The sequence below is a fragment of the Coregonus lavaretus genome (genome assembly GCF_964263955.1).
Source record: "Coregonus lavaretus genome assembly, chromosome: 10".
In the NCBI taxonomy this organism is placed as follows: Eukaryota; Metazoa; Chordata; class Actinopteri; order Salmoniformes; family Salmonidae; genus Coregonus; species Coregonus lavaretus.
The window spans coordinates 28,185,341-28,205,985 of record NC_139997.1 but is presented as its reverse complement, the minus strand read 5'-3'; the positions used below and the strand labels follow the sequence as shown (position 1 = coordinate 28,205,985).

Here is a 20,645-nt window from a genome sequence, read left to right as displayed (position 1 = left end):
TGGTTACTCCCAGATCCTGTTGTTGATCTAACCTTGGTAGAGAAAAGCTTGTGATTACTTGTGACTTAGAAAGTTAGCACTTACCTAGTAGATAGTTTCCTTCAGCAGATGTTCCCAGGTGCTGTTTTGAGATAGCCATCTTGAACAAATGTATGCACTGTCAATCGAAAGAGTAGAGCCAAGTCTTTGCAATCGCAAAAAAATGTCTTTGAACTAATAAGATTAAAGAAGTTTCATATAAATTCATCCACAAGTGCTACCCTACTAAACATAATCTTTAAACGTTTTTAAAAGATATTGATGTTTCTTGTACCTTCTGTAATGAACAACCGGAGACTGTTTTACATTTATTTTGGTATTGCAATTATACCCGGAAGCTGTGGCAAGATATCTGTTGATTAGTTTTAGATCATATACATGCTAGTTTTGCCCTTCTACTTGAAAATGTGATATTTGTTTTTACAAAATATAGCAAAGACTATGCAAAGCCTTTCTTCTTAATAAACTTCATTGTTTTAGCTAAATTCCATATTCATAAATTACATTTTAGTCGAAAACCTCTGTTTATTATTTTTGAGAATGAAATTCAACAATATATAAACACAATGTCTTCTCATAACAAAAAAGCAATAACTTTAAATGATTGTAATTTTTACAAGGTCTTTATATAATGTATTGTTTTGTATTCAGGACGACTGGGGCGGCAGGTAGCTTAGTGGTTAAGAGCGTTGTGCCAGTAACCGAAAGGTCGCTGGTTCTAATCCCCGAGCTGACTAGGTGAAAAATCTGTCGATGTGCCCTTGAGCAAGGCGCTTAACCTTAATTGCTCCTGTAAGTCGCTCTGGATAAGAGCGTCTGCTAAATGACTAATTATTATTATTCCCCTGGCTGTTTGCAATGTTTGTATACTCCGTTGTATACTCTTTGTTTTTCTATATTGTATATTTTGAATTGCTTTACAATTATTTGTATTGTATTTTATTTTTAAATAATAACAATAGTCTTCGAGCAAAACGTTACGTGACTTGCGTCACACGCCGTTTCCCGTTAAATTGAGCTTTCAATGGAGGGCATGGCTCATATGACTGGCACTGGCATAACCCAATGGCAGTGCTGATGCAGCAGTTCCGTACTAGCTTTTGACCAATACACCGTCGATGGGCGTGTAACGTCCCGCCCACCCGAAGTGCTTCCTCGCTGCGCGATAGTCATTTCATTCGGGAACTACCCATCAGCAGAGCGAGGTAAAGACAGAAAAGCAGGTGCAAGTAAACTATCCAAAATGTCGCTGTCAAATAAACTCACCCTGGACAAGGTGGACGTGAAGGGGAAGCGCGTGATCATGAGGTGAGTTCCATTTATGAAGCTTCAAATTGAGCCATCGGAAAGGGTATTATTGGTGCCTTCAAGACAACTTGGAACTTGGAAAAAAACGAGGTCAAATCAGTGATCTTCAGATCGGAAAGTCGGAGTTCTAGAAAGATGCCCGAGGTTCCGACATGGAATTCCGAGTTGGATGACCGTTCAAAACGATTTCCCTAGTCGGAGGTCATTTTTTTCCGATGTTCTAGTAGGTTAACGCACTGAAGTCAGAGATTTCCAAGTTCCCAGTTGTTTTGAACGCGGCATTAGACATCGCTAGCAACCATCTTTGGCACTGTGATTTGTAACAGAGAGACGCTTGATACTTTGTAGCGTTGGAAACATTCACGATACGTTATCGAAGAGCTACATTGAACTTCATTGCAGTTACAAAGTATCAATTTGGGTAGCTATTAAAAATATCGCCTAGTCAGACCGTTATTAGTGTTCTTTCGTGGTGATACGGGTCCTCACTAGTTACCACAGCCACAAAGTCAGAAATACCGCTTATTTCTACAATTTATTTTCTGAAAATATGATTTTAAACCTAACCTTAACCACACTGTTAACTTTCTGCCTAACCCTAACCTTTAAATGAACAACAAAAAGCTAATTTTTGTTTTCATGAATTCTTACGATATAGCCAATTTTGACTTTGTGGCTGTGAAAACCGGTGATACATTTGCAGTCTGCATGTAGGCTACATGTGACAGATCAGCTAGCTTGCCACTAGCTAGCTATAATGAACAAAAATATAAACGCAACAATTTCAAAGATTTTACTGAGTAATCAGTCAATTGAAATAAATTCATTAGGCCCTAATCTGTGGATTTCACTAGACTGGGAATACAGATATGCATCTGTTGGTCACAGATACCTTTTAAAAAAGGGTAGGCTGTTGATTATGGCCTGTGGAAGGTTGTCCCACTCCTCTTCAATGGCTGTGCAAAGTTGCTGGATATTGGCGGGAACTGAAACACGCTGTCTTACACGTCGTTCCAGAGCATCCCAAACATGCCATGGAAAAACTGGGACATTTTCAGCTTCCAGGAATTGTGTACAGATCCTTTCAACATGGGGCCGTGCATTATCATGCCGAAACATGAGGTGATGGCGGCAGATGAATGGCACGACAATGGACCTCAGGATCTTGTCACGGTACCTCTATGCATTCAAATTTCCATCGATAAAATACAATTGTGTTTGTTGTCCATAGCTTATGCCTGCCCATACCATAACCACACCGCCACCATGGGGCAATCTGTTCACAACATTGACGTCAGCAAACCGCTCGCCCACACCACGCCATACACGTGGTCCGCAGTTGTGATGCTGGTTAGGCGTACTGCCAAATTCTGTAAAATGACATTGGAGGTGGTTTATGGTAGAGAAATTAACATTAAATTATCTGGTGGGGTGGACATTCCTGCAGTCAGCACGGCAATTGCACACTCCCTCAACTTGAGACATCTGTGGCATTGTGTTATGACAACTGCACATTTTAGTGGCCTTTTATTGTCCCCAGCACAAAGTGCACCTGTGTAATGATCATTCTGTTTAATCAGCTTCTTGATATGCCACACCTGTCAGGTGGCTGGATTATCTGGGCAAAGGAGAAATGCTCACTAACAGGGATGTAAACAAATTTGTGCACAAAATTGGAGAGAAGCTTTTTGTGAGTATGGAACATGTCTGGGATCTTTTATTTTAGTTCATGAAAGATGGGACCAACACTTTACATGTTGCGTTTTATATTTTTGTTCAGTGTAGTTAGCTGGCTAACATTATAGGTTTACAGAGTCACGTCTAACAATACAAATAATTGTTTTCTATTTCCGGGGTAATATTTGTGTAAACTCTGGAAAATTGTGTTCTGTGGGTGTCACTGAGTAGGCTGTTACCCTATTTCATGGGGTGCACAGTCCATAGTTAAGGCTGTACAGTGCAATTCGAATATTCAATACGCACAATAGGCTGACCAGGAAGGTGATTTCCCACAGTCAAAGTCCTTCAATAAGAGCTAAGACAACATTTGTGTGAACTCTTGAGGTTTGTTTTTCTGTGGGTGTCTCTGAATATGCTGATACCTCATTTCATTTACATTACATTTACGTCATTTAGCAGACGCTCTTACCCAGAGTGACTTACAAATTGGTGCATTCACCCTATAGGGAGGGGGGGGTAGAAGGATTACTTTATCCTATCCCAGGTATTCCTTAAAGAGGTGGGGTTTCAAATGTCTCCGGAAGGTGGTGAGTGACTCCGCTGTCCTGGCGTCGTGAGGGAGCTTGTTCCACCATTGGGGTGCCAGAGCAGCGAACAGTTTTGACTGGGCTGAGCGGGAACTATGCTTCCGCAGAGGAAGGGGAGCCAGCAGGCCAGAGGTGGATGAACGCAGTGCCCTCGTTTGGGTGTAGGGACTGATCAGAGCCTGAAGGTACGGAGGTGCCGTTCCCCTCACGGCTCCATAGGCAAGCACCATGGTCTTGTAACAGATGCGAGCTTCAACTGGAAGCCAGTGGAGTGTGCGGAGGAGTGGGGTGACGTGAGAGAACTTGGGAAGGTTGAACACCAGACGGGCTGCGGCATTCTGGATGAGTTGTAGGGGTTTAATGGCACAGGCAGGGAGCCCAGCCAACAGCGAGTTGCAGTAATCCAGACGGGAGATGACAAGTGCCTGGATTAGGACCTGTGCCGCTTCCTGTGTAAGGCAGGGTCGTACTCTCCGAATGTTGTAGAGCATGAACCTGCAGGATCGGGTCACCGCCTTGATGTTAGCGGAGAACGACAGGGTGTTGTCCAGGGTCACGCCAAGGCTCTTCGCACTCTGGGAGGAGGACACGACAGAGTTGTCAACCGTGATGGCGAGATCATGGAACGGGCAGTCCTTCCCCGGGAGGAAGAGCAGCTCCGTCTTGCCAAGGTTCAGCTTGAGGTGGTGATCCGTCATCCATACTGATATGTCTGCCAGACATGCAGAGATGCGATTCGCCACCTGGTTATTTCATGGGTGCACAATCCATATAAGGCTGTACAGTGCATGTAAGTATACCCCCAATTCAATTATGCAGTCAAATACATCCACGGTGGGATTTCAAGTTTTTTTTGTTTATTTATAATTTATAAACGAATTACATGTGACAGATCAGATGGCTTGCCACTCTAGCTAGTTAGTTAGCTGACTAACATTATAGATTTACAGAGTCATGTCTAACAATGCAAATTATTGTTTTTAATCTATTTTTGGGTTAATGATTTCTATTGACTGTAAATACTTTTTATGCATGCTTATGGTGTTATCGCACAGTTTCTAAACCCAGAGGCGCAACATTGCAAGACTTCCGGAAACACTTGCGAAACAGACCAGGCTGGGGTTTGAGAAGTCAATGAGAGAAGTGAAAAATTCTTCCTCGAAATCTAAAGGCACAACCTAGATTCGAGCCAATGTCTTAAGTAGTTGGACATGTTATTACTCCAACCTTGTGAAAGTGACAAACTGGCACATTTTCGTCCAAAACAACTTAATATCGAAGGAGTGCCTTTGATTTGATGGCCTGCACATTCGCAGTTCGGCGCGAGACGACCGTTAGACCCGATGACGTGTTTTTGCGCATGCGCTTAGCTAGCCAACAACGCCATGACATCGCCTACATGTGTGATCTGAGATTTCTATTGGAGAAGCAGTTTTAGCCTCTCTTCCTAATGTACTGTCTTTGGTTATAGTTCATTTTTCACATGTTGATTATTATTTTTTACTCTGTTGCTATGGTCACTGGCGGCTGTAATCCTCCATGTGTGGAATTCGTGGTTCGCCTTCAAAATAAAAGTTATTCATTGAAAGTGATGCAAACGGATACAAATAGTGAAATCATTACATATTTGGACTTGCTAATGCTAAACAATGTTGGAATGTTACATAATTTTGTAAAAACCAAAAAAACTATTAGTTTGACAATAAACTGAAATCCCACTGGATGTATTAGACTGCATAATTGAATTGGGGGCATACTTATATGCACTGTGCAGCCTTACCTATGGATTGTGCACCCAAGAAACGGGGTATCAGCCTACTCGGTGACACCCACAGAACACAATTCTCAAGAGTTTACACAAATATTAGCTTCTTAGCTCTTATTGCAGGACTTTGACTGTGGAAAATCATAGGTAAGGCTATATAGTGCATAGAAGTATGCCCCAATGCAATTATGCAGTCTAATAAATCCAGTGGAATTTAGTTTTCTGTTTGTCAAACTAATTATTGTGTTTGACTTTAAATTATGTAACAACATTCCAACCCTGTTTAGCGTTATCTAGTCCAAATATGGCATGATTCCATTATTTGTATCCGTTTCTATCACTTTCAATGAGGGACCTTTTTATTTTGAAGGTGAACCGCAAATTTCACTATTGTGGCTAATTGTTATTATGGCTTGCTTCACATCAAATCACATTTTATTTGTCACAAGCGCCGAATACAACTGGTGTAGACTTTACCCTGAAATGCTTACTTAGGAGCCCTTTCCCAACAATGCAGAGTGAAAATTTGCACAAAAAAAGCAAAGGGTAACACAATAAAATAACAATAACAAGGCTATAAACAAGGACTATCGGTACAGAGTCAATCTGCTGGGGGTACGAGGTGATTAAGGTAACATGTACATGTAGGCAGGGGTAAAAGTAACTAGGCAATCAGAATGGATAATAAACAGAGTAGCAGCAGTGTGTGAAAGTGTGTGGCGTCAATATGCGTGTGTGTGTGTGAGCATATGTAGTGTCTGTGTTGGAGTGTCAGTGTGGGTAGAGTCCAGTGAGTGTGCATAGAGCCAGTGCAAGAGAGTCAGTACAAAAAGGAGAAGGATAGGCTAAAACGACCAAGAGCCAACAGTTAGGCAGGCGGCTACTAAATATTCTTAATTAAGTTGTTGTTATTTGTAACTGTAGGATGCACTGCAGCCTCAGTTAGCCTAGCTAGCTAACATTAGCTAGCTTAACTAGTTTCTCCCGGTTGAATGCAGTCCAAGACAGGTATTACGTAATCATATTTGATGATAAATAATCTAGCTAAGGCAGCTATTAGTCTACTATAGTGCGAGTCGGCTTGGTTGGTTGCTGTCTCCCCTCCCTGCTCCCATGTCATTCACTCACAGTACGGCCTCTCCCCCGCCTGCTAGAACGGCACCCCTCTCCCTCCTCTCGTGCTTTATCAGCTCCGGTTAATAAAGTAGCTTAAATGACTTTTCTGCTGCTCCCCTCACTCTGATCGGACCGGTTCTGGATCTGACCAGGTCTATACGGAATGGGTCTAGTTGTCCTCGGGTCCGTTTGGAACGGGTCTCTATATTAAAAAAAATATATTTATGCATATCGGTTCCGGTTGGGAAAGCCCCAGGTCCGTTTCGTGTGGACCATGATAGGTATTTAGTGATGTGGACACTGAGGAACTTGAAGCTCTCGGCCCGGTCCACTATAGCCCTGTCGACGTGAATGGGGGTGTGCTCAGTCCTCCGTTTCCTGTGGTCCACGATCAGCTCCTTCCTCTTGCTGACGTTGAAGGAGAGATTGTTGTACTGGCACCATACTGCTAGGTCTCTGACCTCCTTCCTGTAGGCTGTCTCATCGTCGTCGGTGATCAGGCCTACCACTGTTGTGTCGTTGGCAAACTTAATGATGGTGTTGGAGTCGTGCACGGCCACCCAGTCGTGGGTGAACAGGGAGTACAGGAGGGGACTAAGCATGCGCCCCTGTGTTGAGGGTTAGCGTGGCGGATGTGTTGTTGCCTACCCTCACCACCTGGTGGTGGCCCGTCAGGTGGCGTTATAAGGTAGGTAATGTTAAGCACAGCACAGAGAATTTTCAACCAACCTTAGTCCTACGTTAGCTTTGGGAAACCCTGCACAAGATGACTGAGAGGGCGCTATGTTGAAGACACCGTACCTCCATCTTGGCACTCCCCCACCATTGAAAAATATATTTAGGAAGCTATAGAAATGCATTCATGTCTACATTTTTTGTTTGTTTTTTGCCAAGTTTGTTCTATTATAGACACCTTTTAATGCATACTTTTAAATTATATTATGTGAACTTAAAATATAAAATAATATATAAAAACATTTTCTTTAAAGTATAATTTCTGTTGAGATTACTAATGTTACTTTCCGCTCTACAACAGAAACACACTTAAATACAATTGTTTTTATATATTGTTTTTATAATAAAATGTTTAATTGAAATACTGTGGAATTCCATTCATTCCTATGGAGGACTGCTCTTACTGAGGAGTGCAAATATGGCCGACCGGTGTCGTCAAAGCCTCTCGATGGCCAATGCATAGCATCATCAATCCAGGGTTTATATACATCATTGGTGTCCACCCCAAAGTCGAAGGTGCGTACACATTGTTGGATTACTTCTTGGAGCAAATGTATTTAATTTAACAATTCAAACGAACCCCCTGCAACTAGACATGGAAGTTTAGAAGACGTGTTGTCTTCCAAGTTGGGAATTGAGGAAGTATCGCCAAGTAAAGGTTGGTTGAAAAATTCTGTGCTACACTTAACATTACCTACCTAATAACACGTATCAGCTAGCTGGAACAGTAATAATGACTAGGTTACATTTTTTAATAGCTATATTTTGGGTACTTGAACAGGTGATGCATGCCACCACTCGTGACAGAACACAGGTAGTTGTCTATCGAGTCTCACGTTTTCCCTATTCAAACCAATTTACATGCCATAGGAGTGATGCAGAATGTATGCAAGAATCCCTAAAAATCCCAAAAATGTTAATTGCAATAATTTTAAAGTTTTATTTTGCATTAAGATATCAGATTCAAAGTCAAGAAACTACAAAGCTCTAAGCTGAGGATGCACTCTCTACTGTATTCATATTCAATTAACTAGTTGAATATCTTAACATCATCCTATCCGTTTTCGCTGATGACATTTGCTCAGATATTGTTGTCATGTGCGGCTCCCAAGGGTGCTTCAGTACACTGAAAAACGACACCCACTTTTAAATGTCATAGGGCCATCCTGGAGTCCCCAGCTCCATGTACCCATGATGACTGCAGGAGATACATTAGGCCTTTTCCTTACTAAAGGTCAAATCCACACTCCTACTACACAGCTGATTCAAATAACCAACTCATAATCAAGCTGTGTAGTGCTAGGGCAAAAACCAAAACGTGGACCCAGGAGGGGCCCCAGGACCGAGTTTGGGAAACCCTGGAGTAGACAAACTATACTATAACAATGAAAATATCTCATCACATTCCATCCTGGGCTTGCCATAACATGCATATTTGTCTATGAACATCCTACTTCTATGACGCGGCATTGCATACCCATATGGCATTCTATGACGAGGCATTTATCCCATATGTAACTCTGTTGTTTTTATCGCACTGCTTTTCTTGGCCAGGTCGCAGTTGTAAATGAGAACTTGTTCTCAACTGGCTTACCTGGTTAAATAAAGGTGAAATAAAACAAAAATACTAGGCTTACTTGTGCAGAATGGGACAAACTGTAACTGACTGTCAGGATCTCAGGGGCTGCTATGGAGACTTCGCTGTGGTAGAGAGAATACTCTTAGTGCCAAGCCTGTCAAGCAGCCAGTGTGTTGGCCTTATTCTGCGTATATGCATCTCCTTGCTCCACCTCCAGTCTTTTATCCCTCTTATAAAACACCTGCCTTTATCGGCCCTGTAGTGTAAGGTGCCTTGGGTTACACAAATTGTAGCCTATTACAAGGGCATCACTAGTGCGGCTGTGAATAATTGTGTTCCCATTTACCCATTGAAGGGAGCATTTCTGTGTAGTGGGCATTGCTAACAAAGGCATTCCATAGCAGTATCATTCTTCCCCAATGCTGACTGTAGGGTTCTAGTACAATAGAGTACAGTTATGGCACCACTGCCTGATCCTGCATGCGCCTCAGTGCATCAAGTGGGCCTGAGGAGAAACTGAGAGGGGGGGGTGGAGTTACGTAATCGGCCGGAGAATGAGGGATACAGCATGTTCTCATGTCAGTGCGTGTGTCATACAGGAAAGTTTGTCACTGTTGCATCATTTCCTTTCTATACTAACCCCAGTGTCATGGACACATTTTATTAGGGTTGCAAGACACTGGTAATTTACCAAAGTTACTGGAATCTTCAGTAATTCTGTTAATTAACAGAAAATCTATGGCAATCTATCATAACTTTGGTAATTTATACTTGAATAGCTTTTAAAAAGTGTATTAATATATAGTATTCCTTTATTATACAGTATATGTCTATTTTCCATGAGTTTCTAGTAGATAGACCATATGGTTTGAGGGAAAATTGCCTAATTTAATGAACAATGGCATTATTTTCAATTAACTCTGCAACTTCCAACTATTGACTTTTTTTTTCACAACTGCCACCAGTTTGACAACAAATACATATTGACATAGTAAAATAAATGTTAGTAAAATAAATAAAGGATATTTCATGCTGAAACCTTCATATTAAACACCAATGGTATTCACTAAGCTGATTTATATTTAGGATAACGTTTTACAGCTTTGTCATTCAATTTTTTCATTTTAATTATTATTTTAGTATTTCATATTTTACATGTGATAAGGCCACACAGAGGGCCAGAGGTAATTACAGACACCCAAAAGGGCCACTAGATGTCTTGTGATAGGTTACATAAAATCCTTGAAAGATACCAAAATTCTGGTAGTTTACTGGTAAACTTAAGTTTCCAATAATATACCCTTCCTTTTCAACACTACATTTTTATAACGCTCAAAACACTATTTATTATTACTGTGCCCAAAACGGAATGTTTTCAATGTCTTTTGCAGGGTTGATTTCAATGTGCCAATGAAGGACCATAACATAACGAACAACCAGAGGTAATAATGAGCTTGTTTTCATTTTATCATCTTCTATTAGTAATACACATGATTAGACCAAATGCTGCTAATTCATTCTATAGGAGCCCGATTCCAGCCTTTGCTCATACTGTGTACCTGTGTATTCCAGGATCAAGGCTGCTGTCCCCACCATCAAGCACTGTCTTGACCATGGGGCCAAGGCTGTGGTGCTGATGAGCCACTTGGGTCGTCCTGATGGGAACCCCATGCCCGACAAATTCTCCCTGAAGCCTGTGGCCGCTGAGCTCAAGAGCCTGCTGGGCAAGTGAGTGAGACCTCCTGGCATAGCTGGTTATTACCATGATGCGAGTGAAATATAACTATTGTATGTGTGTTACTGTGCCATTGACTGAGTGAAGCATTGGTATGATCTCTATTGACACACTTGGGTTCTCTCAACTGACAATGTTTCAGTGAGTATCTGAATAAAGTACTCAATCGTGCACGTGTTTCCTTTGCACCCATTCTCAGGGACGTGCACTTCCTGAAAGACTGCGTAGGTCCCGACGTAGAGAAGGCCTGTGCCAACCCCGCCATCGGTTCAGTCATCCTCCTGGAGAACCTGAGGTTCCACGTTGCAGAGGAGGGCAAGGGCAAGGACGCCTCTGGAAACAAGGTGGGTGCATCGCCATGTCAATGACTGCAGTAGCCATTCCCAGAGACCCTTCCTATTTACATAAAATGAGGGCTCCTACCCTGCATAGGCCCAAGCTGCAACTGTCACTGTCCTGTTGGCGTCAGCAGAGCTGCTAAGGGCAACGCAGAGAAGAAAATAAAGCCAAGCTGCAAAAGAATGAGGCACCAGTCAGACATCTGACCTAAAAAGCAGGAATTGTCATTTGGAAACCAGGGTACAGAAAATGGCATCTCATCTGTTTGAGGAGTACAGCCACAAATTACTGAATCACTGAGTACATCCATACTAAAACTGTTAGCAGCTCTTTAGAATGTTGCACCCCTGAGAGTATTATGTAAATTCTTAGGTTTATAGGATGAGTTTTCTGTAGTGTCTATGCCTGTGCCTGCCTGTATCAATGGCCAGGATGCTACTTCTACTTCTCCCCCTACTCCATCTCCTCTCATTCACCCGAGGTGACATTTTCACCTGCTGACATTTGAGTGAAGGGTAGTGGGTTGTCCCGGGTCTAGCGTGTTACTTTTCTTGTCTTGTAAGCCCTGGCTGGAATGCAGCCCTTAGAGGGGGGAGGAGATTGGGAAGGGGGGTAGCTGTCGACCTTTCACAAGATCCCTCAATGGCTGGGTGGTGGCAGGCGACAGAGTTGGTAAGTCTAGATGTTATCCCTAACCACTGATTCGGGGTCAAATATTTTTCATTCACCTAATGGTTAAGGTTAGGATTGGGGGATAGTGTAATCCGATCCCAGGTCTGTGGTTAAGGGTAAGTTCTATGATGACCTGGTTGAATTGTGCTAGTGCCAACGCCTGGCATTTGGATGGGACACCATAGATCAGCCATGACCTTTCTGTGAAAGAGTCAAGAACTTTGCCTGTTAAAGTGCAGTAGGAACCTGATATAAAGTACTTAACTTATATTCACATACATTACCCTCATCATGCAGTCACCTCCCCTGGCATCACTGCAGTATATTCACCATGTGCTCTTGTAGATACACTGTCTAGAATTGGTTATTCAAAGAAAACCGAACCATGGTTTACAGTCTCTTCTGGCCCATAGACTACTTTCAGGGTGAGGGAGCCTCTAACATTCATATTAGGTTGTAAAATACAGAACTTCCCTTTTTAGTTTATGTTCAGTAGTCCTGAGCGATTTAGTGCTTTTGAGGTCGGTGTCAGTTCGATTATTACAAAATAATAACGGTTTTTGGTTTCAATTATTATTTTTGACATTAAATGCACTATGCATTGTGGATTGAATGCTGTCACACAGAATAAAACAATTAATACAAGTTTAAAAATAAATAATAATAATGGTAATGACTTCCCATTACTGCTTATCACTTATGAACCATCATTTATTCACATTACTTTACTTTTTAATAAAATATTTGTTTTATTTGATGACAAGTCATCTCATATCTATAGAGCTGCTACCTATGCTCGGACAAAATCACTATTTTAGTAGTTCTTCAAAGTACTGCTGAATACCAACTATCATTCACTTAGATAATGTATTTTCAGGTAGAGATACCTCACGAAGCAACTGCTTTCTATCCCTCCCGATCGCGCATTCTCTCTTTCAATCGCCGTGCCTGCTCCACACCATTTCTATTATAGCTCAATGCTCCACACAGACCGGACAAGTAGGCAGTAGGATTATGGTAGTTGATTACCTTTTTTTTCCCCTTTTCGCTACACTATGTAGAATATTGGCCTGTTGGAAATGACAACTCCCTACTACATGCACAGTTCAGGCTGGATCTGATTTATCTCTACAGAAACTGCTCATTGAGCTCACAGAAGAAGGAAAAAAAACGAACAAAATGGAATTCAAGTAATTGAACTGACATTGGTCACTTAGTTGTTTAAAAAATATATATATGGTTAATCGCTCAGCGCTAATGTTCAGTAATGCTCAAAGTGGAGCCCAGCGTTTTCTACCATTTGTGTAAACCACCTTTATTTGGTACCTTTTATTCCGTGGCGTGTGTGTTGAGCCTCTGAATTGTCTTGCATAACTACTTTTCTATATGTCACACTCAGTGTTCTGCCACACTGGTGGAGTTAATGCAGGCACAGCTTTACCTGGTGGCCTAGAGGTGTAGTGCATAGGAGAATTCAGAGCGCTCACACATTTGCACCAAAATGACGTAGACATTCATGGATGGATGATGGATCCCCTCACTGTTCCATGGCTGCAGGGGGAAGGCAAAGAAGTACTGCCAGAAGATCAAAGGGAGCTCCTCCTAAACATCCTGAAGAAACCACCAGGTGTCCAAAGATGTGAGATGAATAAAGGGTCAAAGGAGCTATGGAAAGCTCTAAATAACATGATGGATGTGGCACTAGATGTGCACCACAAGGCCTGGCAAACAGAACCGGATGCATTGGCCAGGAGTGGTACTCTACAGTGTATCGTCAGCATGGAGAATGGACACTTACTCATCCAGTCCCCTGGGGAAGAAGGGGCTGGGTTTGGGCAAGAAGGCCAAGGTTCTGTCAGCAAGCCAGATAATGGGGAACATGAGCTAAAGGCTCAGCTAACTGCCGAAGCTGAGAAAAGGAAGAAGGCTGAAGAAAGCCTGCTGAAACAAGAAGTCGCTCTCCAGAAAGAGCAACAGCGAGCCGCCAAGCTGGAGAAGTATTGGAGCGGAACTTTGCAGGAGCTGCAAACTTTGAAATGGGTAACTAGAAGAAAATGTGCTCCACATGATGAAGCTGAAGAGTTGAAGAGGAGGCTAAAGATTTTTCAAGATCTCCTCAGCAAAACTGAAGAGGAGAAAAAGTGTCTTCGAGAAGAGATTGAAGACCTCAATGAAGAATGCACAGTCCAGAGAGCGTGCATTGAGAACCTGAAGTGGGAGAATGGTGAGCTACAAGCCAAGGTGGGAGAACTGGTACAGGTACCCAAGAGTCAAGATGAACAAACCCAGACTGGTGAGTCTTATACTGTTCCTCAAGATGTAAGCTGCCAAACCAGCACATTAATAGATGGTCACAGCCAGACGGACACCCAAGCATATTTGATCTCTGTGATTAATCAGACTGACGGTCTTGGTAAATCTCACAAGAATGAAGAATCTCAGACCTGCCCATCACATGTTGATGTTAACCATGATGCCTGTGAGTGTGACCCCAGTGCACTGCAGAAGGCCCAGTGCACTCAAGAAGAAGAGTGGTGGTGGGATGCTGAGCGGGAGATGGATGATGAGTGCTATGCACTGAACTACCAGGAACCCACAAACTCGGTGAGTGAATCCATTTCATATGGGGACGATTTATGAGAAACATTCAGAACCAGAGGAAGAAGGATGTATGACTAACAACCATGGAAGCGAGTCTCACCTCCCAAACACTAAGGTTGCAGCTGCCAGCACCCAATTCGCCACAACAAAGATGGCCGCTCAAATGATTGGACCACGTTTGGACCATTTCTGTAACTCCCCTTTTTGATTTAAGAAATACACCAGCTTTTGCCTGGTTTTGAATCGTGCCTTGTGTGTTGAGCCTCTGAATTGTCTCATCACTACCCTCCTTGGTGCCACACCAAGTGTTCTGACACATGTATAATAAACCCTTAATACAGTTGCTCAACATAGATAGATGATATGGGCCATATTGTTGAATGTGGAAAATGGCTATCTTCCCATGAAGGATGACTAGTATTCATCGACGTCATCAATATGAATAAATTAGGCCTCAGTTTGCTGCACAATAGACCATACAGCTCTGTGTGCTAGGTGTGTAAACAGTTCCTGCTAGTAGTAACCTGATCCCTCTGCAGCATGAACAAGAGTATATTCTTTCTCTTCTAGACTAAAGCCACCCAGGAGCAGATTGATTCCTTCAGAGCCTCTCTGTCCAAACTGGGAGACGTCTACGTGAACGATGCTTTCGGCACAGCACACAGAGCCCACAGGTAGGGGTCACCACATATTTCTGTGAAGGAGTTAAGCATAAACTCTGATATTTTGGTATCAGTTAGCTGTTTTAATGAGAAATAGAAGCCATCACTCATTGCCACTCCCTTTCTCCTATACTTTCATTTAAAAAATACTTTGTCCCTTCCTGTCATCTCCCTGTCTCTTTCTCTTCCTCTCCTTTTCAAATCAAATTGTATTTGTCACATGCTTCATCAACCACAGGTGTAGACTAACAGTGAAATACTTCCTTACGGGTCCTTTTCCAAAAATGCAGAGATAAAAAAATAAATAAAAAAAGTGAAATAGTGACTTCCTTCCCTCCCCCAGCTCCATGGTTGGAGTGAACCTGTCCCAGAAGGCCGCAGGCTTTCTGATGAAGAAAGAGCTTGACTACTTTGCCATGGCTCTGGAGAAACCAGCCAGGCCTTTCCTGGCCATCCTCGGAGGGTAAGTAACTGGTCAAGTTTAACTGCTTTAGTTTAACATGTCACTGATTATGGACGGGCAGGGATAGCTGATCTGTGATGAGTTAAGAATTAAGTACCCAGAGGACTGTATCTGCTTCTATGGTATCACTCTACTGGGGACTGGCTCTTCAACTGGTTGACCCGGTTAAAATAGACTTCATCTGGTCTTATTATAGGCACAATGAAAGCCATGCAGCATTACTTAATATTTATCTCACTCTGTCGCTCTCTTTCAATCTCTTTCTATTCTCTCTGCCACTCATTCACTCACTCAATCTCTCGTTCTCTGTTGATACATCAGCCTTGGGCTGTTGTAGTATCATTCTCAAGTGCAGGTCTCTTTTAAATACACAGAAGGCAGTCCAGGAATAGAGACCTTAAGCGTGTTATGTAATACCTCAATCTGTGTGACAGTGCGTTTTTTTTCCTACTACTGAGCACAGTGGAGGCTGCTGAGGGAGGACGGCTCATAATAATGGCTGGAATGGAGCGAATGGAATGACGTCAAACTGTGTGTTTGATGTACTTGATACTATTCTACTCATTCCGCTCCAGCCATTACCATGAGCCCGTCCTCCCCAATTAAGGTGCCACCAACCTCCTGTGACTGAGCACTTTACAGCCTAGCACAGTGGGGAAAACTAAAGAACATGCATGAACACACAGCTAACTACCGTTGCTCACATATCGAAATTGGCCACATGTCGGAGCCCATTTCAGCTGGGCATTGTGCAACCGCCATATCCAATCAGTGTCTCTGAGTGCAGCCAATCGGGTTCTGTCACTGCCACAGTTGTGTATTTTCAAAAAAAAATTACCCAGTTCAGCTTTTTGGACCCCTGCCAGTGACAAAGTACATTGATATGAATTGGCTAATGATACACCCCTCAACAATGGATGAAAGACAGTAGGATTTAGCGCTAAATTTGACAAAAGAAACAAAAGTGTCAACTATAACAAACACTGTACAGCAAAAAAATGGTCTGTCCCAATATGACCATCTTCCTCAACTAGAAACCTTTCCATATGTTTTACCATGTATGTTTAACTACACGTACACTGAATTATGACTGCATTATAACTCATCCTGAGTTTTATAATGGATTATAGATATGGGCTTCATATCATTGGGCTATCAATGGGTTATCAATGTTTTACTATGTTTAACAGTTTTCATATGTTTTCATAGAGTTTTTCTCTGTCGGTTGTTGTGTGCAGAGCCAAGGTCAAAGACAAGATTCAGCTGATCAACAACATGTTGGACCAGGTCAATGAGATGATCATTGGTGGTGGCATGGCCTTCACCTTCCTCAAGGTCCTCAACAACATGGAGGTGAGGACAGAGAGAGGGAGGAAGATTATACTTTCTGTTTGAGGGAGACGTTGGAGGGGAGAAGGCAGTAGGGAGGGTGGGAGAGATGATACCCCTTTTTTGGCAAATTGTATTTAAATCATAATTTTAACCTCAATATTTGATTGCATATAACTCAGAACTCACTTGTGCCTCTGCACAATCTAGTTACATTTGTTTAATGTTAGACTATGGTGTATATCGCGGTTATAGTTGACATCTTACAATGAGTGATCCTTTCCTCCCTGGCAGATCGGCACCTCCCTGTACGATGATGAGGGTGCCAAGATAGTCAAGGAGCTGATGGCCAAGGCTGAGAAGAACAAGGTCAAGATCAACCTCCCCATCGACTTCATCACTGCCGAGAAGTTTGACGAGCATGCCCAGACTGGCACCGCAACTGTGGCTGCTGGCATCCCCGCAGGCTGGATGGTGAGGAGAGCAACCTGGGTCATGTTCATTAGGGCACGCAACATAAAATGTTTAAAAACAGTTGTAACAGAAAACAAAAATAAGCGTTTCTTATTGGACAAATCCAGGGTAGTCCCTCCCTGATTTGTTTTTTTCCCCTCCGTTTGATGCCTAATAAACATAACGCTGATTGGGTTTTTTAGTCTTCTTGAGGGGTTTTTATGGGAATCTTTCTGATAGTTCTTGTGCTAGCTAGAAATGTGATATACTGTATCACTGAGAGTGAAATAAATAACAACACACAAAACTGTGGTTGAGCTCTGTGTCTCCCTCTGTTCTCCCCAGGGTCTGGACTGTGGACCAGAGAGCAACAAGTGCTTCGCTGAGGCTGTAGGCAGAGCCAAGCAGATCGTGTGGAACGGCCCCGTGGGTGTGTTTGAGTTTGAGAACTTCGCCAAAGGAACCAAGAGCCTGATGGACAAAGTGGTGGAGGTCACCAAGTCAGGCTGCGTCACAATCATCGGTAAAACCCTCGACCACTGTGTTTATATACAATGACCAAAAAACATGTCTTTCACCCTGCACCTAAGCCCAACCTTTTCAAATAAATACACATATGATTGAGATCATTCATTGAACAAAGCCTGCTGCTGCGTATTATGTTAAGGAATTTAATGAAGTTTATACTTGCACTGCCATTTTGATTGGAAGCTTTGGTTCATCCACTCTTGATATCATTTTCACCACCAGATGGCGCCAAACACATTTTCTTCCTCACATCTATAGTAGTGAATGATCACTATCACAGTGAAGGATCTCTATGATTCTAATGTTACCCACCTGTTGTCTTGGTGATGCCCAGGTGGAGGCGATACCGCTACCTGCTGCGCCAAATGGGGCACAGAAGACAAGGTCAGCCACGTCAGCACAGGAGGCGGAGCCAGCCTGGAGCTTCTGGAGGGTGAGGGATCACAGTCTAATCCTGACCGGTATCATCCTGACCTTTTGACCTATGTCCAGTTCAAAATCTGTTTCAGTTCTGCAAGGTGGCATGATGTAGTGTCTAAGGGGATGCAGGCTAGAAAGAACAATTACATGTTGGTACTGCTACCAATAGTTACAGCATACATGGATATGATGACTTAAGAACTAATGCTGAATAGTTTTTTTCCAAAGCAGTGACCATATTGCATGTCGTTCCTTTCTGCCCACAGGTAAAGTGTTGCCCGGTGTGGATGCCCTCAGCAGCGCCTAAGCCCCATCACCGAGGCGAGGGGGAAGTGAAGACAAACTCACCCGCCAGCGTTTGGACCCCCAGCCCCCAAGGGAAAGCTCTCCCTAAGTGTTCCACCCTGCATTAGCGCCTCCTCTACCACCATCCAGTGACCCAGACGTCAAATCACCTGCTCTCTAGTTTACTACTGTACAGACGGCTGGCACAAACGGCAATGAGCTCTCTCTCCCTCACTCCTGCCCCACATCCACATCACTAAGGAATTGGAGGTGTTCGTAGCTGAAGCCAACCTCACTCCCTCATATGCACTTATGTATCACTGTTCCTTCCTGCTGTGTTTCTCTAAGAGACAAGGGCCAGAGACCAGTCAGCTGCAGCTACAGCCATTTTCACCATACAGGAATTTGGGAATGTGTCATCTTGTGTTAAAGAGCGCCTGCGTGTGCGTACATGTGTGTTTGTGTCACTCTTGTATAGGCAGCCAGCCAGCCCTGGGAGTATTACAACCCTTCTAGCGTAAAACGTGTGTTGTAACTATCTAGACCTTTATATTTGTCCTCAGCCTCCACACAAATGTTGGCTCTGTGTCACAGTTGCCCCCCTTGTCTCAACCATGTTCTCTCCCCTGTTATGTCATCCATCCTATGACCCTGTGGCCTGTAAGATAGTCGTTCCCCAGTGGGGGTTTCAGAGGGGTCGAGCTACTGTAAGTCATGTGACCTGAGAAGATGCTCACAGAATAAAACACTTGGTGTAAAATATATGTTTGATAATTTATTTGTATGTCATTCTCATTGCTAATTATAAGTGTGTATGCTGAACACAATGCTACATGTACTATGCTTATGCTGAATTGTGAATACTATGCTGAATACCATGGCACTACTACACAGGGTTGGGGAGTAACTGATTTCATGTAATCAGTTACATGTAATCTGACTTACAAAAAAACTAACCATAATCAGTTACCAGCTAAAATATTGTAATCCGATTACAGATACTTTTGAAAAACTAGACCATTACTTCTTGGATTTGTTTTAAATTCAGATGTATTTTTATTACACCTTTTCTGTTTTCTAGTTCTGAGCGATTAGTGCTTTTTGAGGTTGTTTTTGGTTTGATTATTTAAAAATTATCACAGTTTTTGGTTTCAATAATTTTTTTCCAACATTAAATGCACTATGCGTTATGTAGGTTGAATGCTGTAACACAGAATAAAACAAAAGTCCCTTGATTGTAGTGACTGCCCATTACTGCTAATCACTTATTATAAACTGGGTGGTTCGAGCCCTGATTGGCTGACAGCCGTGGTATATCAGACCGTATACAACGGGTATGACAAAACATTTATTTGTACTGCTCTAATTACATTGGTAACCAGTTTATAATAGCAATAAGGCACCTCAGGGGTTTGTGGTATATGGCCAATATACCACGGCTAAGGGCTGTATCCAGGCACTCTGCGTTGCGCCTAAAAACAGCTCTTAGACTTGGTATATTGGCCATATACCACCCCCCCCCCCCCCCCAGGCCTTATTGCTTAATTAACCATTTATTCACTTTACTAAAATATTTCAGTTGTGTGTATTACGTTTGTTTAGACTTTTTCATTCCAAGTTATCTCTATAGCACTGCTGCCTATCCTGACAAAATCACTTTTGTATTTCTCATTAAGTAAATAAGGCATACTTTTATGACTGCTGAATACCAACTATCAATCACTTAAATCATGTATTTTCAGGTATAGATACCTTGCGAAGCTGCTCTCTATTACCCAAGATATTTATAATTAACCAAAGATAGCCCACAGCCTGTCATTTCCAATGGGAGAAAATGTATCATAGTGGGCAGAACAAGCAAGGAGGTGGGCAGAGCCAAGCATGAACTAGCGAGATCCTATTGGGACGTTCTAGCATGTATTTGTATATTTCCGTTAGTGAACGCCTTCTGAAGTGCGCGTGTGCAATAACTCAATTCGCCCTTGCACTCCTAAACAACAAAATTTTTAGAAACTTTGGTAAAGGGTAAAGTCTACTAAATTTAGTCCACTCTGTTCTTAACAGATTATAGTAATGGGAACAGAAAACGTTATTGAGATAAAATGTTTCATTGATTAGAAAATTAGCAGAATGTCGGCAAAAAGCCATCTTGCTTCATCTTCTGCAACTGGGCTTCCTCCCATCACCATATTTGGTGGTAGGAGGAATTGCCTGCCAATGCTTCAGATTTATACATCCGGTGAAACATCAGGTTCATTTCAATTTAAGGGACTTTATTGGCATGGGAAACATATGTCTACATTGCCAAAGCAAGTGAAATAGATAATACACAAAAGTGAAATAAAGAAA

General features: G+C 42.5%; 1 protein-coding gene across 1 annotated transcript; it reads left to right on the top strand.

The window, feature by feature from the left end:
* Positions 1–1,210: 1,210 nt before the first annotated feature.
* On the top strand, positions 1,211–19,531 carry LOC311136177 (phosphoglycerate kinase-like). Its single transcript, XM_084170276.1, has 11 exons — positions 1,211–1,347; positions 10,201–10,251; positions 10,382–10,537; positions 10,744–10,888; positions 14,727–14,830; positions 15,162–15,281; positions 16,520–16,634; positions 16,905–17,084; positions 17,409–17,586; positions 17,926–18,024; positions 18,278–19,531. Exons 1-11 carry the CDS (start codon positions 1,283–1,285, stop codon positions 18,316–18,318), a joined length of 1,254 nt encoding a protein of 417 aa, XP_084026402.1. The 5' UTR covers positions 1,211–1,282; the 3' UTR covers positions 18,319–19,531.
* The last annotated feature ends 1,114 nt before the right edge of the window (positions 19,532–20,645 follow it).